General features: G+C 38.6%; 1 protein-coding gene across 1 annotated transcript; it reads left to right on the top strand.

The window, feature by feature from the left end:
* The first annotated feature begins 7,522 nt into the window (after positions 1-7,522).
* On the top strand, positions 7,523-22,466 carry LOC129740078 (NADH dehydrogenase [ubiquinone] 1 subunit C2). Its single transcript, XM_055731665.1, has 3 exons — positions 7,523-7,765; positions 7,829-7,972; positions 22,272-22,466. Exons 1-3 carry the CDS (start codon positions 7,615-7,617, stop codon positions 22,319-22,321), a joined length of 345 nt encoding a protein of 114 aa, XP_055587640.1. The 5' UTR covers positions 7,523-7,614; the 3' UTR covers positions 22,322-22,466.
* The last annotated feature ends 527 nt before the right edge of the window (positions 22,467-22,993 follow it).

Genomic DNA, 22,993 nt, shown 5'->3' with positions numbered 1-22,993 from the left:
CTAGGTATTACGGGTTGGGGTGTTAACGATTCTGGCAACCATGATCAACGATCGGCCGCGGCGTCGCTGCATAGGATGACACTTTGTCTACCACGAGTGAGAAGAGAAGTTGAAGATAAAGGTTCCACGTTGAGCTCAATAAGTTTACATTATAAAGTTTGTAGTTTTTCCCGATAAATTCATATATTTGATTGCGCACTATTAGTAAAATCCACAACACGATTCTTTCCATGCTACACTTCAACTCTGAAAGAGAGAAGTAGTAAATAGCGGCGGAGATTATCAGGATTGCTCCTTGGTAATATTTAGAAGCAGAAACTAATTTGTGAGTAGAACTTAAGCATCTTATAAACACCGAACTAATGTCACAATAAATCTTTTTAGTCGAGTCGTGCTTGACGAACTCCGAGAAGTTTCGCTGTTTTTAACAGGCTGAAAGCCAGTCTGTAGGAACGATCAGGTCAAGGAATTGGCCGTTGGATCACTATATATTTATTTGAGTTCTCTAATAGAATAAAATTATTTGATTCATTGCGTTAATCATTTTTTCTATATAATATACCCAAGCAACCAAAAGTCGCGTTTTTACTTAAAGATGGAACTCCGAAGTTCACATTTGGCTGACAAAATGTTTTACGGGAGCTTCAGGTGACTCATGTCACGTGAAAGTTACTCAGGAACTTCCATCGCCTTTTGAAAGGTTAAAATATTGTTAACGGAACTTCTAAGCGCTTTTAATGCAACTTCGTTCAAGAAGGTCGATAACGCTCGCTTGACACTTTCTAACGCACCGTTAAGATACTTCTAGGTGTTTTAAAGAATCTGTATGGGAATTTTAAGCGACATGTCAAAAATGTCTGTCAATTTCTTGTCATGGTATTTGTTTTGTTTATATCAATACGATATTTACAATGGAGTTCAACGCGAAAAGAAAAATTCGTCGAAGGTTGAAATAACAAGTTGTAAGGATTTTTTAGATTTTCACTATCGTTGTGATTTTATTCTTTTCCATCCGCATGATTGCGAGGAGAGTATCTGCTTTCCTTTGGCGATTTGGATTAAAATCGGCTTTCTGGCAGCTCAGGGAAAACCTTTCTCCAGGACCGCATCCCATTATTTGCATATGAGAACATCCAGCTGGGAACGGCCTGAATCCGGTGCCGTCGTTACGGACAACATCCACTTTCTGCTGGAGGACAAGGCTACTGTGGTAGGTAGTAGTTCCAGTCCATCTATTTAGTTAGCCTTTTGTGTAATGTTTAGAGGTTCAAATAAATTTATCATGATGAATATTTTTGTTATTATTTACTAAGTGTACCGAAAGTCCTTAAAAATTAAATAAAATACAATCTATCGACCAACCAATTCCATTATCGCCAATACGCGATCTCAAATGACATTAAGTTTAAATACTAATTATTACAGTGGCAATGAACTATTGCTGGATTGGTCGAGAGGCTGGTAAGTTTCATGGCAACCTAAAGAGCAGCGGTTCAATTCTCGTAAGCGTAAGTAGCTTTTGTAATCACTTGACATTCTCTTAGAAGCTGTATAGCGTTCTCTACAGCCACCTAAACGAACTTGAAAGTATCTTTAAGAACTTAAATTTTGGGCTGATTAGCATTCTCTTCAGACACAAACGAGAGCTGATTAAGCTACTATGGAAACTACACAGCAATTTTTTTTTGCTGGAAACCAAAATTTTGCTGGTTTTTTTCCCGCTAACTTTCCAGCAAAATTCCCAGCAATTTCAATTGCTGAAAAAAACAGCAAACGTTAATGCTGGTTTCCAGCAATTCAAATTGCTGGAAAATCAACAATCCAGATTGCTGGAAACCAGCTATTTCTTTCAACACAACCAGCAGTATTTAGTATGAAATTTATATTTCAATTCAAACTAAAGTTTAATATTGGCTGTGCATATAATAAGCAATAAAAACAATTATTTTCTCCCATTTTCAATAAGGGATTAGTTTATTTTCCAAAAAAACTTTTTTATTCACAACTTTCTAACACCGGCTCTGGGGTGGCCGCTTTTTGCCAAAATGTTGATCATCCGCCACCTGTAAAAATAGTTTTGATAAGTATCTTCTATGGAATATCCTGTACAATAAAAACTCACCCTTGACTTGATGTCTGGTTGCTAGAATACAGAGGAAAATAAAAAAATAGTATTAACATAAACAAAATTCGTGAAAAAGAGTCTCACCTTGCTTCAGCGTACGAAAACAAACAGACTTCAATTTGACAACTCGATTGCTGATTTTCCAGCAAACTAGACCAATTGCTGGAAAGTCCAGCAATTTGAAAACCGATTGCTGATTTTCCAGCAAAAATGACAAGAACACAACCGAATGCTGAAAAATCCAGCAATAAGAAAATCGATTGCTGGTTTCCAGCAAAAATTTGGATTGCTGAACGTTTCCAGCAATTTTTTTTGCTGGAAACCGAGTCAAAAATTTACAGTGTATTTAAGGGAATTCTGGTTGCTTGGGTAATCTATTCAAATACTTGAAAGGGGGGCAAAAACAAAAAAATATAATAAAGCATCCGGCTGTACAGAAAAAAAATTTGAACTTACAGATCAATTTGACAGTTGCTTTCCTGAGCTCTTTTTATGTCCTGTAATTTCAGCTGTTGAAAATACAGGACGCAATCGTCCCGACAACAGGGGAAAAGACACTGTCACAAAGGCGATTTGACGGTCATAAGAGCAAATAAAATTGTATATCTGATAAGAGCTTATTTTCCGGTGCTCAAAAATTAGATTATTTTTGTCACTTGAGAACCTTGTTGGTATTTTTTATATTTCTGTTAAGTGTAAATGAAGATTTTATATTTGCTTAAAAATTAATTCTATAGGAATTACGCAACTGTTCCTCATGAAAATTCATAAAATCGATAATAATAAAATGAAAATGCTTACTATGCCCCGGGTGTTCGTTATGCCCTTATCTCCCCTACATTATAGATCAAGATGATTTAACGATCATAAGAGGGAAAAATGCCACAATGTTGTAAATTACTGGTGTTGGAATATAAAACAAGTCGGTTTTAGCAACAAATAATAAAAAGAATTTTTATTCGCTAATCGATATACTTTAAACAATGTAACTTTAAAATTGTATGGTGTGGACTTGATGTGTGCAAAGAATGGAATGTGTGTGATATGTTGATCTGCATTCATCTCAATCTGGGCAGCATCCGTCTGGGTGACAGCCGTCACTTGATGAGCTACCAGTTGATCAAATTGGTTCGGACGAGGGATCCTCTCAACACCTGGCAAAAAAATACGATCATAAAAGCTTATTTTCCTGTGTTCAAAAATTATTTATTTATTAATTAGTCTTCGAAAAAATATTTTATCGCACATACTTATTGTTCTAAGAGATGGCTAACCTATTTTTAAATGATTGCTTAGACAAATCAAATTGCTTTGAAAATCAAAAATTTTAACACTCATTAAAATAACGCTGGTGTTGGGAAAAAGCACATTTTGAAAATATTGTCATGCAAAAACATTTTCAAGATCTATGGCATTCAATTTTTTTTTCAACACGTGTTGTATTTCCGCATGCTGTGATGCACAAATAGAAATATTTCTCTTACATACAACGCCCAAAGATCTTGAAAACATGTTGGCATGGTAAAATTTTTAAAATGTGCTACAAGTGTCAAAATTGCTACCACTTTTTCCCAACACGAGTGAACTTGCTCTTACATGTGTCTATTGGATTGGAGCCATACGTCGTACGATGAGATGGAATCCAAAAAAGCATTTGAAGCATTATATTTTCGACACTTGAGAACCTAGTTGTTTTTTTTTAATATTTCTGTTAAGATGATGAGGGAATTTCTTTTTTTTTAACATCTCTTTATTTGAAACGACAGGGAATTTCTTTTTTGCTAGAAAATTAATACCTACTATAGGAACTACAACACTATTTCTCATGAAAATTTATTTGAGAACATACGTATTTCCTTAGTAGTGGGGGTGCCCAGTTCGCCCCGAGTGCTCGTTATGCCCTTATTTCCCTTTGTCGATTTACAGATGACTTGTTTTTCTGTGGTTTTTTCATATTTGACGTGATCTAACTTATTTAGTAGGTTAAAGAAATCCGAATGTCAGGTTAACATTTATCAATTTTTCAATAATCTTTTTTCCAACAGTAAGGGTAGAACAAGAAGCAAAACAAATAATAGAGCAAATACCTAAGTACCTAGCAATCGAAGGATGAACCATCCTAAAAGATGGAAATCTCGGAAAAAGTATCTTACAGACTTAACAACCTAACAATCATTTCTTAGCTCGTACCATTGGTGTCCAAGTGGGGGGTCCTCCTGAATCCATTGGTCGGGAGATAACAATGTTAGGGCTAAAGTCAGCTTCTTCTGAGCTTTCGATGCTAACATTTGACAAATCCTTAGCAACTTGTTCGTCCAGCGATTCAACTTTCACGTCTTGTGATGTCTCATTTGCCTGATGAGCTATCAAATTTTCTAACGGCATCCCAACTGGAATTGATTCCAGCTCAATGTGGGGCATATCCAGACCATGATCAGCATATATTTCGCTCAATCTTGCGAAAATTTTGTCGCTTATTTCGGTCGATTCCCGAAGCAATGCCTCCAGTTCCTCCGATCCTTTATTCAAATCTTGACAGTGTTGTTCGATTTGATCCAAGCCTGTTTGTTTCTCGTGTAGAACTCGCCTGGCGTTTTTCGGGTTCGCTTTTTCTGGAATGATGCCGGCAATCGCGAAATGTGCTGTTTGTTTTCGAAGCGTGCTGAGCTTGGCATCCACTTGACTTGCCAATGCTTCCATGTTAAAACGGCTAGAATTTAAATCGTTTTTTGAATTTAATTTATTTAATAACGATTTGAAAGTCACAGTTGACAAACCTTGCCTGATTTACCAGCGTTGCTGAGTTTCCTGATTTTTCAATATTTGTATTGACTTTTCCGGTGTCAAAAAATTAAGGCAGGTGACGTGAGCAATCACTACATTGGCAAAACAATCCCAATACAATTGAATAATTCATTATTATTATTATTCTGTTGGAATTATGCAGACATTTTTTACTCATTCCTTAACGAGCCTCTAATAAGCCTCTATATGTTTTTATTACAGGCTCTTTATCATTCCTAAATAAAACGAGCCCTTAAAAACAGTACATTTGGCACCGCTGATGTAAATGAACTGCACGCTCTTTTATTTTAACTCAAAATTAAGTACGACCGAGGTTGGTGTGATGGTTCAAAACGGAGTTCGAACTGCGAACTCAAAATTGATCCTTTTTTCCTTCGGCGAGGGAACAAAAGTAATGAACTTATGAACTAAAAATTGAACTCTCTTCGTTGTACTGAAAACACTAATAGAGAATTCGTTTTGACGTGGTGGTGCACCGGGGCACTACCGGTAGTGCACTTTTTGCTGTTTTCATGCTCGTTTTCACGATGAGTAGTCCACTGGTAGTGCACCATAAAGTGGACGGTGGAACACTCTGAAAATATTCGGTGTTGCTTGCGCTCTCACCAATACTATCATGAATTTTGACAGCACGTGCTTCCCGATGTAAACAAATATCAGCTGGTTGGTTTATTTCTATACCGCAAAAATTGGGTTCGAGCTGTTTGTTTCTCTTCATTATCCCGAAGAACGGAAACTTGTTCCGGATTCGATACCAGTGCCGTTTCCAACAGAGGCGGAGAATTTCACCTGGATGGCACGTTCCAAAGCAAACAACGCTCCCAAGAAGAAATGTGCCCAGAAGGCTTGCTGCAATTGGTTCCAGGCGATGCCGAAAAAGAGCAGCAAATCCGAGTGCAAAAAGGCCAACCCAAAGATCTGATGGAATCGCCCAAACCGAAAAGTTTTCTTGATCGGGAGGGTCCTAGAAGTTGGTCTCCACAGCAAGAAGCGTTCAGCTGCATCGAAGCTACTCTGCTACAAGCTAGTTTCGAGCTGTGCCTTAGGGTGACGATGCTCGGTTGCGCCAAGTCCCGGATTCCCACCCGTTGCCCTTCAAAAACGGTAGTTCGAGACTACACCCGCATTGGGAGCTTGAATTTCGTTCGTTTCGGTCTGTTAGCAAAATTTTCTCCCCCGACTTCCGCGATCCGAGTTCGCCAATTTGACTTCCAAGAATTTTTCTTTTGTAATCTGAAAACGGAAATAGGTACTCGAACGAAGGTGAGATTTGCGAGGAATAACCGTTCAAAATACCGGAACCTTCAAGCTGGGGTAACTGCAGTCTAGCAGCAGCAAACATAGACCGCCCAGAATCAGCCGGTATTTCAGTTATCATCAGAGCCATAGCGAAAATGAAATCTTCACAATTCAACATAATATATAAGTTCATGCTAAAATTTTCATATTATTTAAAAGATAATGATCAACTAAAGTAAATTTCATTTCAATTTTCGAAGTCAAACGAAAACAAATACCAGCTGTAATGGATTTTTGACAGCTTGATGTTTTCTGTTGACACTGCCGATTTCACGCACACCAACAAAGATTAGTGCAAAACTCGATTCATGCTCGTTTTCAGCTTGGAAGGTGCAACACTTTCGGGTGGTGAAAACAAATACGGTATAAGCGAGACCAGTTCGAACCGGAACAGCAACCAACGAACACGTCGCGAAATTTTGTTGATCAGGAACAATTACCGGAAGACTATGAAGGAACTTCATAATGGAATGCATGTTCACCGTGTCAGCGTAAAATTCTGTCCGTCATTGTAATCATACGGTGAGCGGCTTGGAATGTCCGGAAACTTCAGAATGTTGTTTACTTCCCATAGGAAGTAACATCCGGAAGTTCTCTTTGACCGGGAGTGTCAAAACTTTCCACCGCTCTGTAATAAGGCATTTCCCCACTTGTCAGACGAACAGCTGATTTCTCATGTATACATTTTCTCGGCATATCGTGGTAGGGTAAACATAACAACAACATTACGCATGTTCAATGGCCAGTTAATAACAAAATACAATTGGCAATGCAATTGTAGTCGTTTTGCAAGTGCACCTTGGTGAGGAGAATATAAATTCGTTATTTAATTTATTTTAAATTCATAACAAGTTAAGACATGAAGGTATGTTGATGCTTTTAATGAAAGAAATTTTTAAAAGAAAGCATTGAACAGTGCTTACCATCAAAGATCAAAATGGCGACCAGTTGGTGTTTACATTTTTCAAAACAAAAACATAAAGCTACCCTACCACAATCTGTCTCAGGAAATACTCTATTGCAATGCAATGTACCGGAACAGCAACATCCGGGTACAACAAATTTTTATCATCCTTTAATTCCCTGAAAATAAGCTACCCTCGAAAAAAAAGGATAAATTCGAGTTCGGCTGCCGAACTTAGTATTGAGTATGCCTATCAGAACTTAGTTTTGCGATTGCCCAGTCGAACTCAAAGTTGAGGGCTGCCACCGAAGTGCTGTTTTGAACCAATACTACTTAATTTTGAGTTTAAAAAAAAGAGCGTGCGTGGTTCAACTGTCAAAGCGTTCCACTTTCAGCTGTTCCAACCAATTGAAAATCAAAACAAAAACCAGCTCTCGAGTTTTGATTCAAGAACGGTGCCGAATTATTAGATTCGATTATCATGTCTGGTGGAAAAACCCCTCTGGAGCTCCTGTCCGGAACCTACTCCAAAAGCTGGCTTCACGATAAGTATGCTCCGTTGGCTGGTTCACTTTTTGGTTTTGCCGGGGCTTGTTACGTGAACTTTGGATCCGGTCGACCAGTGCTTTCCGGTAAGTGTGATGTAACAACCCTTCGTTGTACACATAAATTAGATGATTTTGTTGTAATTTTAGGGATTCAAAAACATATCATTGCTGCCCTCTCGGTTGGATTTTTGGTGACACAAGCCGACAAATGGAGAAACCAACATTTGGCCGAAAAAGACGCTACCCTTAGGCACTACATTGAGCTGCACCCAGAGGATTTTCCAACTCCAGGTTAGTGGCTAAATACGAACAAAATTTTCGGCATACATTCGGCTTTTGCTTCGTTGTATAAAGATACTAAATTTGCTCTTGAAAGGTATTTCATAATAAAATATTTATCTCGAGTAAGCTTTCATTACGTCGAATAACACAAAAACACCTTCTATCATCAAAAAGAATGGTCAGCAAATGAGAAAATATGTTAGGAAAGTACTTGCCATCAGCACAGATAACTTTAGCACAGGAGACTCATTTAAGACGTTACACCACGACCTGAAATCGCTTTTCCGGTTATCATTCTTGAAGTCAAACAATTTACTTGAAAATGACCAAATAACAGCAAACGTTCGCAAATTGAATTCCCTTCAAAATAATATAATTTGGTCATTAGGAAAATTTTAAGTTGTTTGTTTTGTAATCGATTACTTTTGTGGCGTAAATTCACGCTAGAATTGATCATTTTTTATTTCAGTACATATCTCTTTAATATCCTATTCTCTGTGAAAATAGGATATCGTTGTCTTCTAATAAGGTGTAGAGAAAACAATTACCCACAAATTGATGTGCGTAGCTTCACGATTGAACAACAACGAACAGTTATGCCTCTTTAAAGTTGTGACGTGAGTTCACTCAGTTTATAGTTCAAATTTTATGTACACTTTTAAAAGTGATATTTTGTTACTCCGACTTGTACAATCATAAATTTTCAGTATGTTTTGCTAACCTTTTCCTTATTTTGACTAGAACTTGAATAGCAACATATTGAAGAAACGTTAAAATGAATACTTTTTCTCACAGACTTTATTTAAAGATTCACACAAAAAATGTTTTTTTTTCAAAATTCCTGGTTTTTTTTATTACGAACAACGAAATCATTGAAAAACCATCTACATTATGCTCGATTTGAAAAAATCCGACCATCTGAAGTGTCAAAACAGCTTTCAAAGCATATTTCCCGTATCAAATTTAACTAAAAATCAAATTTTGTGACGTGAATTCCCTCGTTCGCGCTGTTGTAACGCAGCTGGATTCCAACCGATTTCTATAAAATTAAGTGTTTCAAAATCGTCGCATCATTTTTGAAAAAGATCTTTTTTTTACTATAAAATGTCAAAGCTTTCTTTTTGTGACGTGAATTCACTCATTGTCGACTGTTTTTGTTCGCTCTTTAAAACAACTCCATTGGAGATAAGCAAATTCTTTTTCTATACAATGAAGCAGTATTTATTAGCTTCAAACCGTAATCTGCGTTTTTCGAAGAAAAATCAATCCATATATCTATTATTCAAATATTCTGTAAAAGTTGTCAACATTGACACTTTTTTGATCAAAACATTCAATTTTCAAAATTATATAAAACACTAGCTGATCCCGTACGACCTTTCGTCAGCTTAACAATTTATTTATTTCTGTATTAGGCTTTAAGGAGCCAAAATCGATTTTGTTTGTTTACAATTGTTTGCAAACTTAATCAATAGTATTATGACGAGAACCAGCACAACTAAATGATATTTAAGAACACTTACCATTCTATTCCGATTTTCACATATCAGGCAAAAAGCAAAACTTGTTCCTAGAATGACAAAACAGCTTAACCTCAATGAACGGGTTCGGCGAATAGTTACTTTTTTTTAGAAGAATTGTACCGTTTTGTTTAGCTCAATCCAGGTCAATTACACCTCGCTACGAGGTAAGTTTTACCTTATTTGGATTTACCTTTTTTTCTAGGTGAATTATACTTTTTTATCGAGCTCAATTCAGGTGAACTTCACCTCGCTACGAGTTAAGATTTACCTTTTTCTCGGTGAATTGTACCTTTTTTCCAACCTAGATTCAGGTAAATTTTACCTCACTCACCGAGTTTCACCTCGAGGAGGTAGAAGCTACCTTTTTGGCTTTCACGAGCGTTCACCTTTGCTAACTCGGTAAATTTTACCTTTTTATTATTTTCCGTGAACCTAAAGAAGACCAAAAAACTGCTTAGGACGAGCAGCAGTTCAAGGCAAACTGGCTTTCTGCGGCGAAGAAGGTGGACAAGGTGGCTGCACAAAATCTGGTGGCAGGGGTGGTTAAGCGTAAGGCCCGGCAATTCGGATTTAGAAAAGCGGAAGTCTAACTGAATATTTTTCCTGAATTTGATACTAATTAAACTTGAAAAAGAAATTTAATTTGATGTTTTAAATAAACGATTTCACCGATTTACACGCGTTTTCCCTTGACCAAATTTTGTCCGTATCACCCTTTAGTTATGTAGCGTTTCTTATTTATCGACAAAATAAGGTTTTTTCACGTTCATTTGCACGGGAAGTGTAAACCAGTAATGCATAATGTAGTTTTAAAACAACACTACCTAGACTGCCCCTATTCGCATATGAGTCCCATGTGCATTTTCATCGTTTTTGAGGTATCGATGAAAAACGCTTCTTTGTGCTCCAATTTACCAATAAAACAAGTTTTTGTTCGAAGTTTGTTCCCAAAATTTCGAAAAAAATATGACCCCTGATGTGTCCCATGTGAAAAATATTCGCATATGAGTCCCATGACCCAAATTCAGCGCCAGAGCTTACAATTAAAGGAAAGGATAGATAGAAAATGAAGTAAATCAATTATTTAATGCTTAAAACATTAATTTACATAAAAATTGATCGTTAAGTAGCAAAATGATTCCGAAGAAATCTGGTTCATAGTCACAAAAAACATTAATAAGTAACAGGTTAATTCTACCAAAATTATTTTTTCGACAAAAATCAACCGATGAACAACGCTCTATAGATCACTCTTCGGTCAGGATGGATCCTTCGTGGGAGATTTCGACGATCTAATGTGTGATCGGTAGGTGGTACTTGAAGTGTTGTTTCGGTAACAAAATAACAAACTTTTTTCATTACTTTTTTTATATGCACAACAATATCAATACCACTGTTTTCGTTTATTACCCAGGAAGATTTTCCCGGAAGAAATCTCCTTTTTTGTCTTGAATCCAGCAGACTTTTGGTCGGTGTTATCCACGTATCCGTTACACGCATTGAATTAAATGATGATGAAGTCTTATAAATTCGCAGCAATTTCACACGAATGAAAACAAAGTTTTGGAAAAACACATCCCACTTGACGAAAAAACCTTGGTTGAAATCAGTTTGGAATCAAGATCTTTCGAAAATTTTCTTCCGTCATCAAAAAGAATGGTAAACAAATGGAAAACATATGTTAGAAAAGTACTTGCCACTTGCCGATAACTTTAGCACCAGAGACTCATTTGCGAATAATATCTGATCGAGGGTTAAGAATATTCGCATATGAGTCACATGAGTGTTTTATTGAAATTTCTCCGTAATTATTAGTTAGTATTAGCGCACAAGTAAACAAAAGTATTCTTTGAAGTGTTTTCTATCCGAACTATTGATAGGTTTTGCCAACAAACGATGCATACGATTGTTTTCATGAAAACAAGTTTCAAACTTTACAAGCGTTTTTCTCGGTTTGCAGTTTTTACACATGGGACTCATATGCGAATAGGGGCAGTAGAATCCAAACATCTCTCTAAGAGATCTTAGCTCTAACATCTCTCGGAAGTCTGCTTGGCGCCATCACTCAAACTGACTTATTTTAACAGGCGGAGGTCTGCGTCCCGCCAGACAGCTTAAATCATTTTTATCAGGCGGAAGTCTTCATCGCCCCATCTCTCAACCATCGCATTCTAACAGGCGGAAGTCTACATCGCGCCATGTATCGAATTGTTTTATTTAAGGGGGCCCGTCCATTAATGATGTCACGCAAAATTTGGAAAAAAAATAGACCCCCTCTCTATCCTGTCACATTTTGTCACAACTTCCGTTACTCCCCTTTTTGTCAACCAAGATAAGGGTCTTAACCTAAGAGTGCCTAGTGCCTAAGATTTGGTGTAATAAGAAGAGCAAATTTATTTGCAAACAAACCAGAGAAATGTATAAAAAAATCGTTGAATTGCTGCTGACTTATAGGCAGCGAGAAATTGTGAAGCTGAACTATGGTGAGATCGTTTCATTATATTTTTTATATCATTTAATATTATTTCAATTGTATATAAGAATGTTCAATTAGTTGCCAGCTGGCCGGGTATATACACGGATGCCGGAATACCCGAGTAAAATTTTAACATTAAAAATGTTATACATTTTCAACTGGTTGAGTAGCTAATTGATTCGTTCTCCCAAAATATACTTACATAGACACGAAATACATTCACAACATAACAGTTCATACGATGCCATGGTGCCGGGTATGGTATAAACTGCCTTGGAAATTGGTCGAGATATCTAAATAATGCAAATAAATCCATACTTTGGTCAAACTGCGGTGAATCCGTGCACCCATGGTGGATAACCTACATACATACATACATACTTCCGTTACCCCCCTTTTTGTATTACGTCACGTTTTCAAACCCCTTCCCCCCCCCCCCCCCCTCCTCCGGGATACAATTTTCAACTCTTGAGAAATTTGATTAAAAATGTATCTTCATTTTCAATTCATCATTTTTATTCATAGAATTGAAAAAAGGTTACCAATTTTTAACTAGCCTTCAATCATTGCTTAAAACACATTTCAATCATTAGTCCAAAGATTATGTTGATGACTTTTTATATTAACGACGGGAAAGTCGAGGCAGTAGGTGCTGCATCAGCGACGATGTCTGAATCTAGTTCCTCCTCTCCAATCAATTAGCAACCCAAATCTTCTCCACAGGTTAGAATAACCAAGCAATCCTGTTCACGTTTTGCCACAATTTTAGTGGGCCGCACCCAAAATAATCTGCACGTAGCGGCTACGTGAAAAACTACATAAATTTTATCCAATGGATTTTCACGTAGATGCCATGCAATAAATATGTAAACGCGCCCCTATAAGAATCGGTGCAAAATGAACATCAACTCAAATTTACGTGATTTTTTAGTTTGATCGACATGATGTGAGAATGAAAGATTCGTGAAAGTTATTCAGTATTGAAATGTAATCTGGATTGATTCGCTCGCTGCTTTTTTTCTTTTTATTTTAATTTGGAAAAAAGAAGAAGTCTCTTTTTAAAGAAGTTTATTCCAAATTTTATTTTACGCAACTCAAACCGAATTTCACACCAACATTTCATTACAAAAAAATCTTCAACATGCAATCTGCATTCCGGGCGTGGTTCAATTATGTAACCCTGAAATAAAATGTTGGATAAATAAGAATGAATTTTGTGAATAGTAAATATAAGTTACCTTTACCGGAACAGTTGAGAATTCGTTTTCTCATAACACCAGGAAGGCACTTGAATATACATTCATCCGTCAGGAAGTCCGCAAACCGAACACCAACCTATCGCAAAGCGATGTTCCGTGGCCTGAAAAAATAAAACAATTTCGTTGATTATAAATTTCAATGTTACTGTCAAAATCAACGGTAAATCTATTCGGCCACGAATCCCAAATATTGCGACAACTTACCTTACAAATAATCCTGAGACAACTGCCAGAAGTCACGGTTTTCGGTGTAATACTAGCGAAAACTAAACACAACTTTCTCAACCGTTTTTCCAGAACAAAGTCAGCTGCCTGACCTTTTCTTATAAGAACTTGAGAGAAAAAATAGACTCGAGCCAATTTAGAGCATCTACTTAGATTTTACGTGAAATTCATGAGGCAATTATGTGGAAGTAAAGTAGTTACTACCAGGGCGCACTTGAAACACTGTGGTGAAACACGTAGAATCGATATGATGCAACTAAATTTAAGTTTACTGGAAAAATCCCATAAAAAAAATTTCTAAATTATTTTGGGTGCTGGCTTTCCTGAGTGTTGCTGTAGAAGTGTTCTAGTGAACTTTCTTATGCTCATAAAGTTTACCCAGAGTGATTAAGTTAGTAATATTATTCATTAAATAAACGATGCAAGTATAATTTTATTGTATTTAGGATAAAATTTTGTTTTATTGTTTTGCTGTTTTTTTTCTGTAACAATATTTGATGTCACGTTCAAGCTGACAGCCCCCCCCCCCCCCTCCCCTCATGTCACAAATTGTCACAAAAATTGAAACCCCCTCTCCCTCCCTAACGCGCGACATCATTTATGGACGGTCCCTAACAGGCCGTGTTCTGCGTCGCGCCCGACATCTAAATCATTTTTTGTCAGGCGGAAGTCTGCAACGCGCCATATCTCAACTATTACATTCTATAAGGCAGAGGTCTCCGTTGTGCCACACAAAACTATTCCAAACAAAAGCGTACATAGCGCTTCGAATGCATCTTCTTTCTTTACTTTGAAGCAACCTCTCCAAATAAATCATACACATAAAAAGAGGCTACTGCTCGATGTACCTAACAGTTTGAAAATTACTTTTTTTTTTAATGTTCCAATTCCAGCATTCCGAATAATCGGCACTTTTTTCAAAACATGATTAGAAGAATACTTTATCAATGAGCGTTTTTTTTAAATGATCAAGTCAAGGTTTAGAACTTAGACTTCATAGGGAAAAGGCATATTGTTATTAAAAACAAAATTCTTTTTCGTCCTATTTTAGCATGGCCCAACTTGTTTCTAAGATTACATAGGACAGTACGGATAACTGTTAAAAAATTTTACTTTTTTTTAAATTTCGGCTTACGCACCGTGCCGCTCAACTTGATAGATTTATGACATGTTGTTTTTGTTTGTCTTCGATTTATATCCTGTTATACCAAAAATTCAATGAGGAAATCGAATTAATAAATATACATACTTCCCTACTGCTGCTGTAATCGCTGCCTAAATTAAGTTAGGAGGTCCATAAAAAAATGGCTGCTGATCACGAAAAACCAAACTTAACTTTTTTTTTTTGACCATGCCAGCTGTTACTACTGAATGTAACAGCTCCTGGCAGGATCGCCAATTTTGCAACCTGGTTCCGGTCGAGAATGGGGGGTTTGAGCAAATCGGTTCTTACCAAGAGTAAACTCGGACGTAACGGGGAAACTTTTACGGTTTTGCCATTAGCGACGATACGAGCATCGTGTGCGCTTGGGGATTCCGTTGGAACTGGTGTTGACGAAAATAGAAAGAGACAGCATGAACGCAAAAGGAGAAATAGCGATAGTGATTGTTCGATTACTAACGAGGGATGCTCTGATGTTCGCTTACATTGGTAATTATTATGTCTTCTATTTAGCGGAAGTAGGATCGTCGACACGGCGGTCTTTCGGTATCCCGCACTATGGTATGCTTTAGAATCATCGTTCTTTTCAACAACTATTTTAAAAATATCTTGCACAAATTCGATCTTTATCTAATACAATATCAAATAAGAAATTTCAAATTGCTTGGTACCCAGTTAGACATGTTTTGTCCCAGATTTCACAATAATCAAATCGTTTTGGTGATGAACGCCCTGTAAGCGACAAGTCATCTGATATCATTTCAGTTATTGCTGACATTTTGAAAATTAGAATTACAGATGGATGCTTTTCGGAACTAACGCCTATTGAATCAGGAGTACCTCAAGGCTCAATTTTAAGCCCTATTAAATGTTCCATATTTATAAACGACTTACCATCAGTTTTGAAATTCTGTAGCGTTCAGATGTTTGCAGACGATGTACAAGTTTATTTCTGCTCCGATAATGTGATGCAAATGAATGTTTTTTTTTTTTTTTGTAAATTCTTTATTTGAAACGGCTCGTACCTTTAGGCTTTAAGGAGCCAAACTCGTTTTGTTTGATTACAATTGTGTGCTTATATCTAGTTCACTTTTAAAGAAAAAAGAAGATAGATAGGGAAATATGAAAATAAAAAGAATTATAGACGAAGATCAATAGCTTTTAGGAAAAGGTATATTTCAAACATGTAGTCCAAGTCTATAACAGCCAGCACATCTCTCACTGGAACATAGGGTGGTTTTCCTCGGGCCCGAAGGGATTCTATCAAATTCGTTCTAGCGACAAGATGAACCTCGCACGACCAAACAATATGCTCGATGTCGTGGTAACCTTGGCCGCAACTACACAAATTGCTGCCAGCAATATCAAAACGATAGAGTACCGCGTCTAAGGAACAATGATTGGACATGAGACGGGAAAATATACGAATAAAATCCCGACTCAGGTCCAATCTATTAAACCATGGTTTAAGGCTTACCCTTGGGATAATCGAGTGGAGCCACCGACCATCCTCATCCTCGTCCCATTTGCGTTGCCAGTTGACAAGAGAGTTTCTTCGAACTAAAAAGTAAAATTCGTTGAAGGCGATTTCACGCTGATACGTGTCACCTTCCATCGCCCCCACCTTTGCCAGAGAGTCTGCCTTCTCATTACCCTCTATCGAGCAATGGGAGGGAACCCAAACAAAGGTGATGGTAAAGCGACGTTTTGATAAAGCACTCAAACTATCCCGTATCTTCTCGAAGAAGTATGGTGAGTGCTTTCCCGGTTTTATTGAGTGAATTGCTTGAACAGAACTCAGACTATCCGTTACAATAAAGTAGTGCCCAACTGGCCTTGAAGCGATACTGTCCAAAGCCCAATGAATTGCTGCTAACTCTGCTATATACACAGAGCATGGTGACTCGAGGCTGTAAGAGGCGCTAGATATTTCGTTGAACACTCCAAATCCTGTTGATTCCTCTATAAGTGATCCATCAGTAAAGTACATTTTATCAGCATCGACGTGTCTATATTTAGTTTCGAAAATTCTTGGAATCAGAAGTGGACGATGCGGATCCGGGATTCCACGAATTTCCTGCTGCATAGACAAATCAAACTGGACAGAAGAATCATCGTAGTCTGGGCTACAAACACGAGCGGGAGAATACGAAGAAGGGTTTACCTGCATCGACATGAGGACATGGTATATAGACATAAATCTGGTTTGAAAATTTTGCTCAAGAAGCCTTTCAAAATTTACAATAACCAATGGGTTCATGACCTCACACCTGATGAGGAACCGGAGTGATAGTAAATTGAATCGATCTTTTAGTGGGAGTATTCCTGCCAAAACTTCGAGACTCATGTTATGCGTTGAGGGCATACAGCCCAAAGCGATGCGGAGACAACGATATTGGATACGCTCGAGTTTAATGAGGTGAGTTTTGGCAGCTGACTGGAAACAGAAGCTACCATATTCCATCACTGAGAGAATAGTTGTTCGATACAATTTTAAAAGATCTTCTGGATGGGCTCCCCACCAGGTGCCAGTGATTGATCGGAGAAAATTGATTCTTTGTTGGCATTTTCCTTTCAGATACTCAATATGGGCCCTCCAGGTACACTTGGAATCAAACCAAACCCCAAGATACTTAAAACACCTCGATTGAGTGATCGTTCTGCCCAGGAGTTGGAGCTTAGGTTGAGCAGGTCTATGTTTCTTAGAAAAAACAACCATCTCCGTTTTCTGAGGGGAAAACTCAATCCCAAGCCCCAAAGCCCAGGAAGACAATCTGTTCAAAGTATCTTGTAAAGGTCTGTGCAGATGAGACTCAGAAGATCCTGTGACAGACACCACGCCGTCATCTGCAAGTTGTCTTAGAGTGCAGCCTTCAGAGAGACAACTGTCGATGTCACTTACGTAAAAGTTGTACAGAAGTGGACTCAAACATGAACCCTGCGGGAGACCCATGTAAGAGGTTCTTCTAACTGCAATATCTCCGTGAGCAAAGTTCAGATGTTTCTCACAAAGCAAACTGTATAAGATGTTGTTCAATAGTGGAGGCAGACCCCTGGAGTGTAACTTGTCTGACAACACCTCTATGGAGACTGCATCAAAAGCTCCTTTTATGTCTAGAAACACTGAAGCCATTTGCTCACGTTTTGCGTACGCCATTTGTATCTCTGAAGACAGCAAAGCAAGACAATCGTTTGTCCCTTTGCCCCTTCGGAACCCAAATTGAGTATCTGAAAGGAGACCATTTGCTTCTACCCATTTATCCAAACGAAACAAAATCATTTTCTCCATCAACTTGCGTATACAAGACAACATCGCTATTGGACGGTACGAATTCGCATCGGACGCTGGTTTCCCGGGCTTTTGGATAGCGATAACTCTCACTTCTCTCCACTCTTGGGGAACAATGTTGTTCTCCAAGAATTGATTAAATAAATTTAACAAGCGAAACTTGGCGGCGTCCGGAAGGTTTTTCAACAAGTTAAATTTGATTTTATCAATTCCCGGAGCTGAATTGTTGCAAGAGAGGAGGGCAAGTGAAAATTCGACCATCGAAAAGCTGGAATCCAGACCACACCTATCAGGAGGCACGTTCCGGATTATTTTTTGTACAGGTGTAGAATCTGGGCAGACTTTCCGTGCAAAGTTTAATATCCATCTATGTGTATTTTCTTCACTTTCATTTGTAGATGATCGATTGCGCATGCTTCGTGCCACTTTCCATAAGGTACTCAGGGATGTTTCCCGTGATAAACCACCCACAAAATTCCTCCAATACGCCTTTTTCTTCCCTTTGATCAATTTTTTGAACTGATTTTCAAGGGAAACATATGATTCAAAAAGGACGAGGGTTCCATATTTTCGAAAATCTTTGAATGCTTTTGATTTGTCCTTATAAAGCTTGGAACACTGCTGGTCCCACCATGGATTTGGGGGCCTTCGAAGAACAGATGAATCTGGGATAGGTTTTTTTTGAGCGCAAAGTGCACTTTCATGGATCAAACGTGAAAGAAAGTGATACTCCTCCAAAGAAGGTAAAACATTCATAGAATTAATGGCATCTGTTATTTCGTCCGAGTACTTTTTCCAATCGATGTGTCTTGTAAGGTCATATGCCATATTTGTTGAATTTGAAGTGCTGGCCCCATTGGTGATTGTAATTTTGATTGGCAAGTGATCACTACCATTGGGATCAGGGATTACCTTCCACTGGCAATCCAATGATAGTGAATTTGAGCAGAGTGAGAGGTCAATTGCACTTGGTCTTGCAGGGGGTTTGGGTACCCGTGTTTTTTCACCCGTGTTCAAAATTGTTAAATTGAAACTGTCACAAATGTCATAAATAAGAGTAGAACGACAATCGTCAGTTTGTTCTCCCCAGACAGTTCCATGTGAATTGAAGTCACCCAGGATCAACCATGGCTCAGGAAGCACTGAGCACAGGTCCTCTAGGTGATTTCGATCCACTGCAACTCTATGAGGCCAGTACAAACTGACAACGCATAAATCCTTACCTCTTATAGTTGTATGACATGCAACAGCTTCAATTCCTCCTGATAAAGGGAGGTGGATTCTATAAAAGGAGTGGCGCTTATTGATCCCCAAAAGCACCCCTCCATAAGAATCGTTGCGATCCAAACGGATAATGTTAAAATCGTGGAATGAGATGTTTGATTGAGAAGAAAGCCATGTTTCTGAAAGGGCAAAAATATCGCAACTAGTTTCATGAAGAAGAAATTTGAACGGATCCAGTTTAGGAACTAAACTACGACAATTCCACTGTATAACAGTGATATCTCCGACCTCTCGGCGTAAATTAGCCATCGAGAGAGATAAACATTGAAATGAGGGGCCAAGTTTGCATCAATTGCTTCAAAAATGTCTTTACTACAGGAAGCATTGTTGTTACAATGCTTTTGATGGATTCAGAAACGTTGAAAAACGAAAAAATTCCATTCAGAATGTCAGTCAACTTAAACAATCCTGGCTGGGAAGTTGATTCTGAAAAAACTGCATTCGTCAAAGGGGCCTTTGAGGTCCCTGCTGGTGTTGAATCGTTCTGTGGTGAAAAAATCGTGCGGAATCCAGGAGGGTTTTGTTTTTGTTGTTCTGCAGCATTCGGCTTTTTAGGGACACTGGTTGGAGGGCTCATTGCAGGGATTTTCTTGGGTATTTTGGGTGTCTTGGGAGTTGTTTTAGCACGTTTCCGGGAGTTTGCAACGAAAACAAAAGGGTTTTCCTCATCCGTTGTTTCTTCGTTGTCAACTGGCAACACAGAAAAGATGTTACTTGAATGAGGTTGGTCCAGTGGAGAAGCGCTCTTTAAGATAGAGGCATAAGAACGACGCGATCGTTCCTTTAAAGAGCGCTTCTGTTTATCCCAGCAACTCTTGAATGCCTCGCACGAAGAGATTTCATGGGGTGAGCCCCCGCAATAAACACATTTCTGCTCTATTGCTGAGCATGCTCCATCCCCATGATTCTCCCCGCATTGGGGACAGCGTGGCTTATTGCAACAGTGCGACGCTGTGTGCCCCAACTTGATGCAATTTTTACAATGCATGGGTCGAGGCACGAAGAGTCGCACAGGAAGCCTTAAAACTCCGTCAATCAAGACGTAGTGAGGGAGGGCGGTACCCGCGAAGGTCACACGAAATGAAGCTGAAGGCGAATACTTTGTAACTCCATTTACGACGTTGGCAGTGTTGAGTTGACGGCAATCCACGATTTCGACAGAAGTCGAATCGAGGCTCTTGAACTTGCCAACGCCGTTAGATTTAACGTATTTCGCATCCAGACTCATTTCTGTGATCACGCCCTCTATCTCTACGTCTCGAGACGGGATGTAAACGTGATACTCTAGGTTCAGAAAATTACTTGCTACAATCTCGTTTGCAGCTTTCGAGTTAGCCACAACAACGCGCAGCTTGTTTGAACGCTGTTTTGTAACACTGGTTACAGAGGGCCACCTCGCCAGATCTTTGGTGATCTGTACCACGTTAAGAGGCTTACCGTTTTTTTTGGGCCGGATGAAAACCACCCATGGCCCAGAGGAAGATGAGCCCTCTGCATATGCTCGGAGTCGGGTTGTTCTACTCTCAGCTGGGGATGATGAAGAGGCATCATCCATCTGAGAAAGACTAGCATTTGAGGGACCAGCAGCATCTGGGTCCTCCAGATGCTCCTCATTCTCGTAGGTTGGACTCTCATCATCCATAACTGAGGGGTTTAACCCCCCGCCTTCGTTCATATTTTTTCAACGGAGCCACTAATGCCTCCGTTTTAAAAATATGAGCAAAGCACTCAATGATCGAAATATAAAAAAAAGGGAAACAAGATAGGGGAGAAACAGTGAAAAAAAATAAAAGATATTACAAACTTGATTGATTTTTTCGTAATCCACGACTATTCGGCCAATTGGAAAGTCGTATATTTGGTCCAGTGTCTAACGATGGCTCCAACCACGTGGTCTTCTTTCGTTGATTGAAGATGGCTGCCACGAACGTCAATGAGCGGGGAACTAGTCTGACGAAGATGATTAGGCCGTTTGTCAAACGATGACGACGACCTTCACCCGCACCTCCAAACACTTCCAGCGGGGCCAAATCCTTTTCACGGGGAACAACGGAATAAAAAACTGTAGGCCACCAGCACTCGACAGGCCAAGTTTCGGGGAAGTCAACGTATCACTTTTCCTATTCTAGCGAGGGCACTTCTCCACTTTGGTAGCTAGCGAAAATTTAATTGTCTTTTGTGTCACCATACGGCAAAAAAAAACACCGGATTGAATACGGCAACTCTCTCCTATCAACCGAACAAAGAACACTTTTTTCACACACGAGGCTCGCAAAACCACGACCGTGTTCACTGACTGATGGGAGACGAATGCAAATGAATGTTGTTAGCGACAAAATAAATTATGATTTAAAAAAATTGAGGAATGGTCTAATTTAAATCTGTCACCTACTAACCCGTCAAATACTAAAGCATTATTGTTCAACAGTTCGAATAGGAGAACAGAAACTCCTGCACTTTACCTGGCAAATACTGCAATAAGTTTTACAAATTATGCTGAAAATCTTGGGCTTGTTTTTGACCATGAATTGTCGTGGAGCAGACAAGTTAAAACTTTTCATTCACGCAGATTCGGTTTATTCAAATTGCTCGGTTAGGACCAGGCTTCGAGTAGCGCTCAATTCATGCGTTCATTACGTTTACAATCTGTCTAGATTTTCAAGTGTTTCCTGCCTCCAAAAAACGCTGATCGGTTGTCCCTTTGAATTTTTTTTTATAAATATAGATCTTGTCCTGTAATCCATAGAATACTTAATAGAGGATGCCCGCAATATATTAAAAGATTATTTGTTCCCGTATTCCTTAGCGGATAAAGTTTGAACGTCATCTGACCTCTAGCGTGTTAAGTGTTAAGTATTTCAAAAGACCATAATCTGGAAGTTATATTTCCCTTTTCTTTAAAATTTTTGGTAGGAATATTTATCACAATTTAGGAAAAAGAGTTATTCATAGTTTCACCATTATCCTTTTCTTGATTATTGCTTAATCATTCTCAGGAGGTGTGTTCTTAGAATGTAACATTCATATTCTACGGATTGTTTTTTCCATTTCACATGATGTTTAACTATAAAATCTTTTTCTCATTTTCAGAACGCAAAAAATTCGCTGATGTTTTTGAGTACTGGCAACCTATTCGTTAAAGCTTCGATGGTGTAACGTTTTGGCCTATCCGAGGAATCCACGTAGTTTTCTAGGTTCTATCTGAAGTTCTCCGCCCTGTTAAGCATCTATGTGACCTTAAAAATCAAGGCGGCGAATGTAAATAAAGGTCTTTTGTTGAAACAAGCTAACGGCAGTTTTTCTTTTAAGACAAATCGTTATCACAAGCCTCACTTTTGCCAGCTCCCGAATCACAGCATAAAACTAGCTCAGCTTAATGTCATCCAATCTATATCTTTTTGTTTGGTGGAATGTTAATGGGGTGGCTTATTTGGATGTAAACAATCTGCCGAATTCGTTCAAAACCGGTTCTAAGGCTTAGGAGAAAATTTCCCTAGAAACGCCAAAATGCGTGTGTTACATGATGCTGACCAATTGAGATAGAGAAAATAGGCCTAGTTGGCGAATTAGTTCCATAAGCCTATCGACAAGATACTATATTCCCGACGAGTTCATCAACCTTCTTCGCGCGAGGCCTTTCGCCGGTCAGCCAGCATAAATCCGCAACACCAATCGAGCATACATTCGGCTTATTTTTTTTATTATTATTCTTACTTCACATCGTAGATCTTGAAAGAAAATTAACCCAAAGAAGATACGAAACTCAATCTGGCGAACGAGAATCTTGAGGGGAACTTGGGGTAGTAGCAGTA

The sequence above is a fragment of the Uranotaenia lowii genome, chromosome 1 (genome assembly GCF_029784155.1).
Source record: "Uranotaenia lowii strain MFRU-FL chromosome 1, ASM2978415v1, whole genome shotgun sequence".
Taxonomy (NCBI): Eukaryota; Metazoa; Arthropoda; class Insecta; order Diptera; family Culicidae; genus Uranotaenia; species Uranotaenia lowii.
Note: the sequence above shows the minus strand (reverse complement) of the source record. Positions and strands in the feature narration are given on the sequence as shown.

Coding starts and splice junctions, on each gene's coding strand:
- LOC129740078 (XM_055731665.1), top strand. CDS start 7,615: ATGTCTGGTGGAAAAACCCCTCTGGAGCTCCTGTCCGGAACCTACTCC. Junction 7,766..7,828: donor CGGTCGACCAGTGCTTTCCG/GTAAGTGTGATG, acceptor TTGTAATTTTAG/GGATTCAAAAACATATCATT. Junction 7,973..22,271: donor AGAGGATTTTCCAACTCCAG/GTTAGTGGCTAA, acceptor TCTCATTTTCAG/AACGCAAAAAATTCGCTGAT.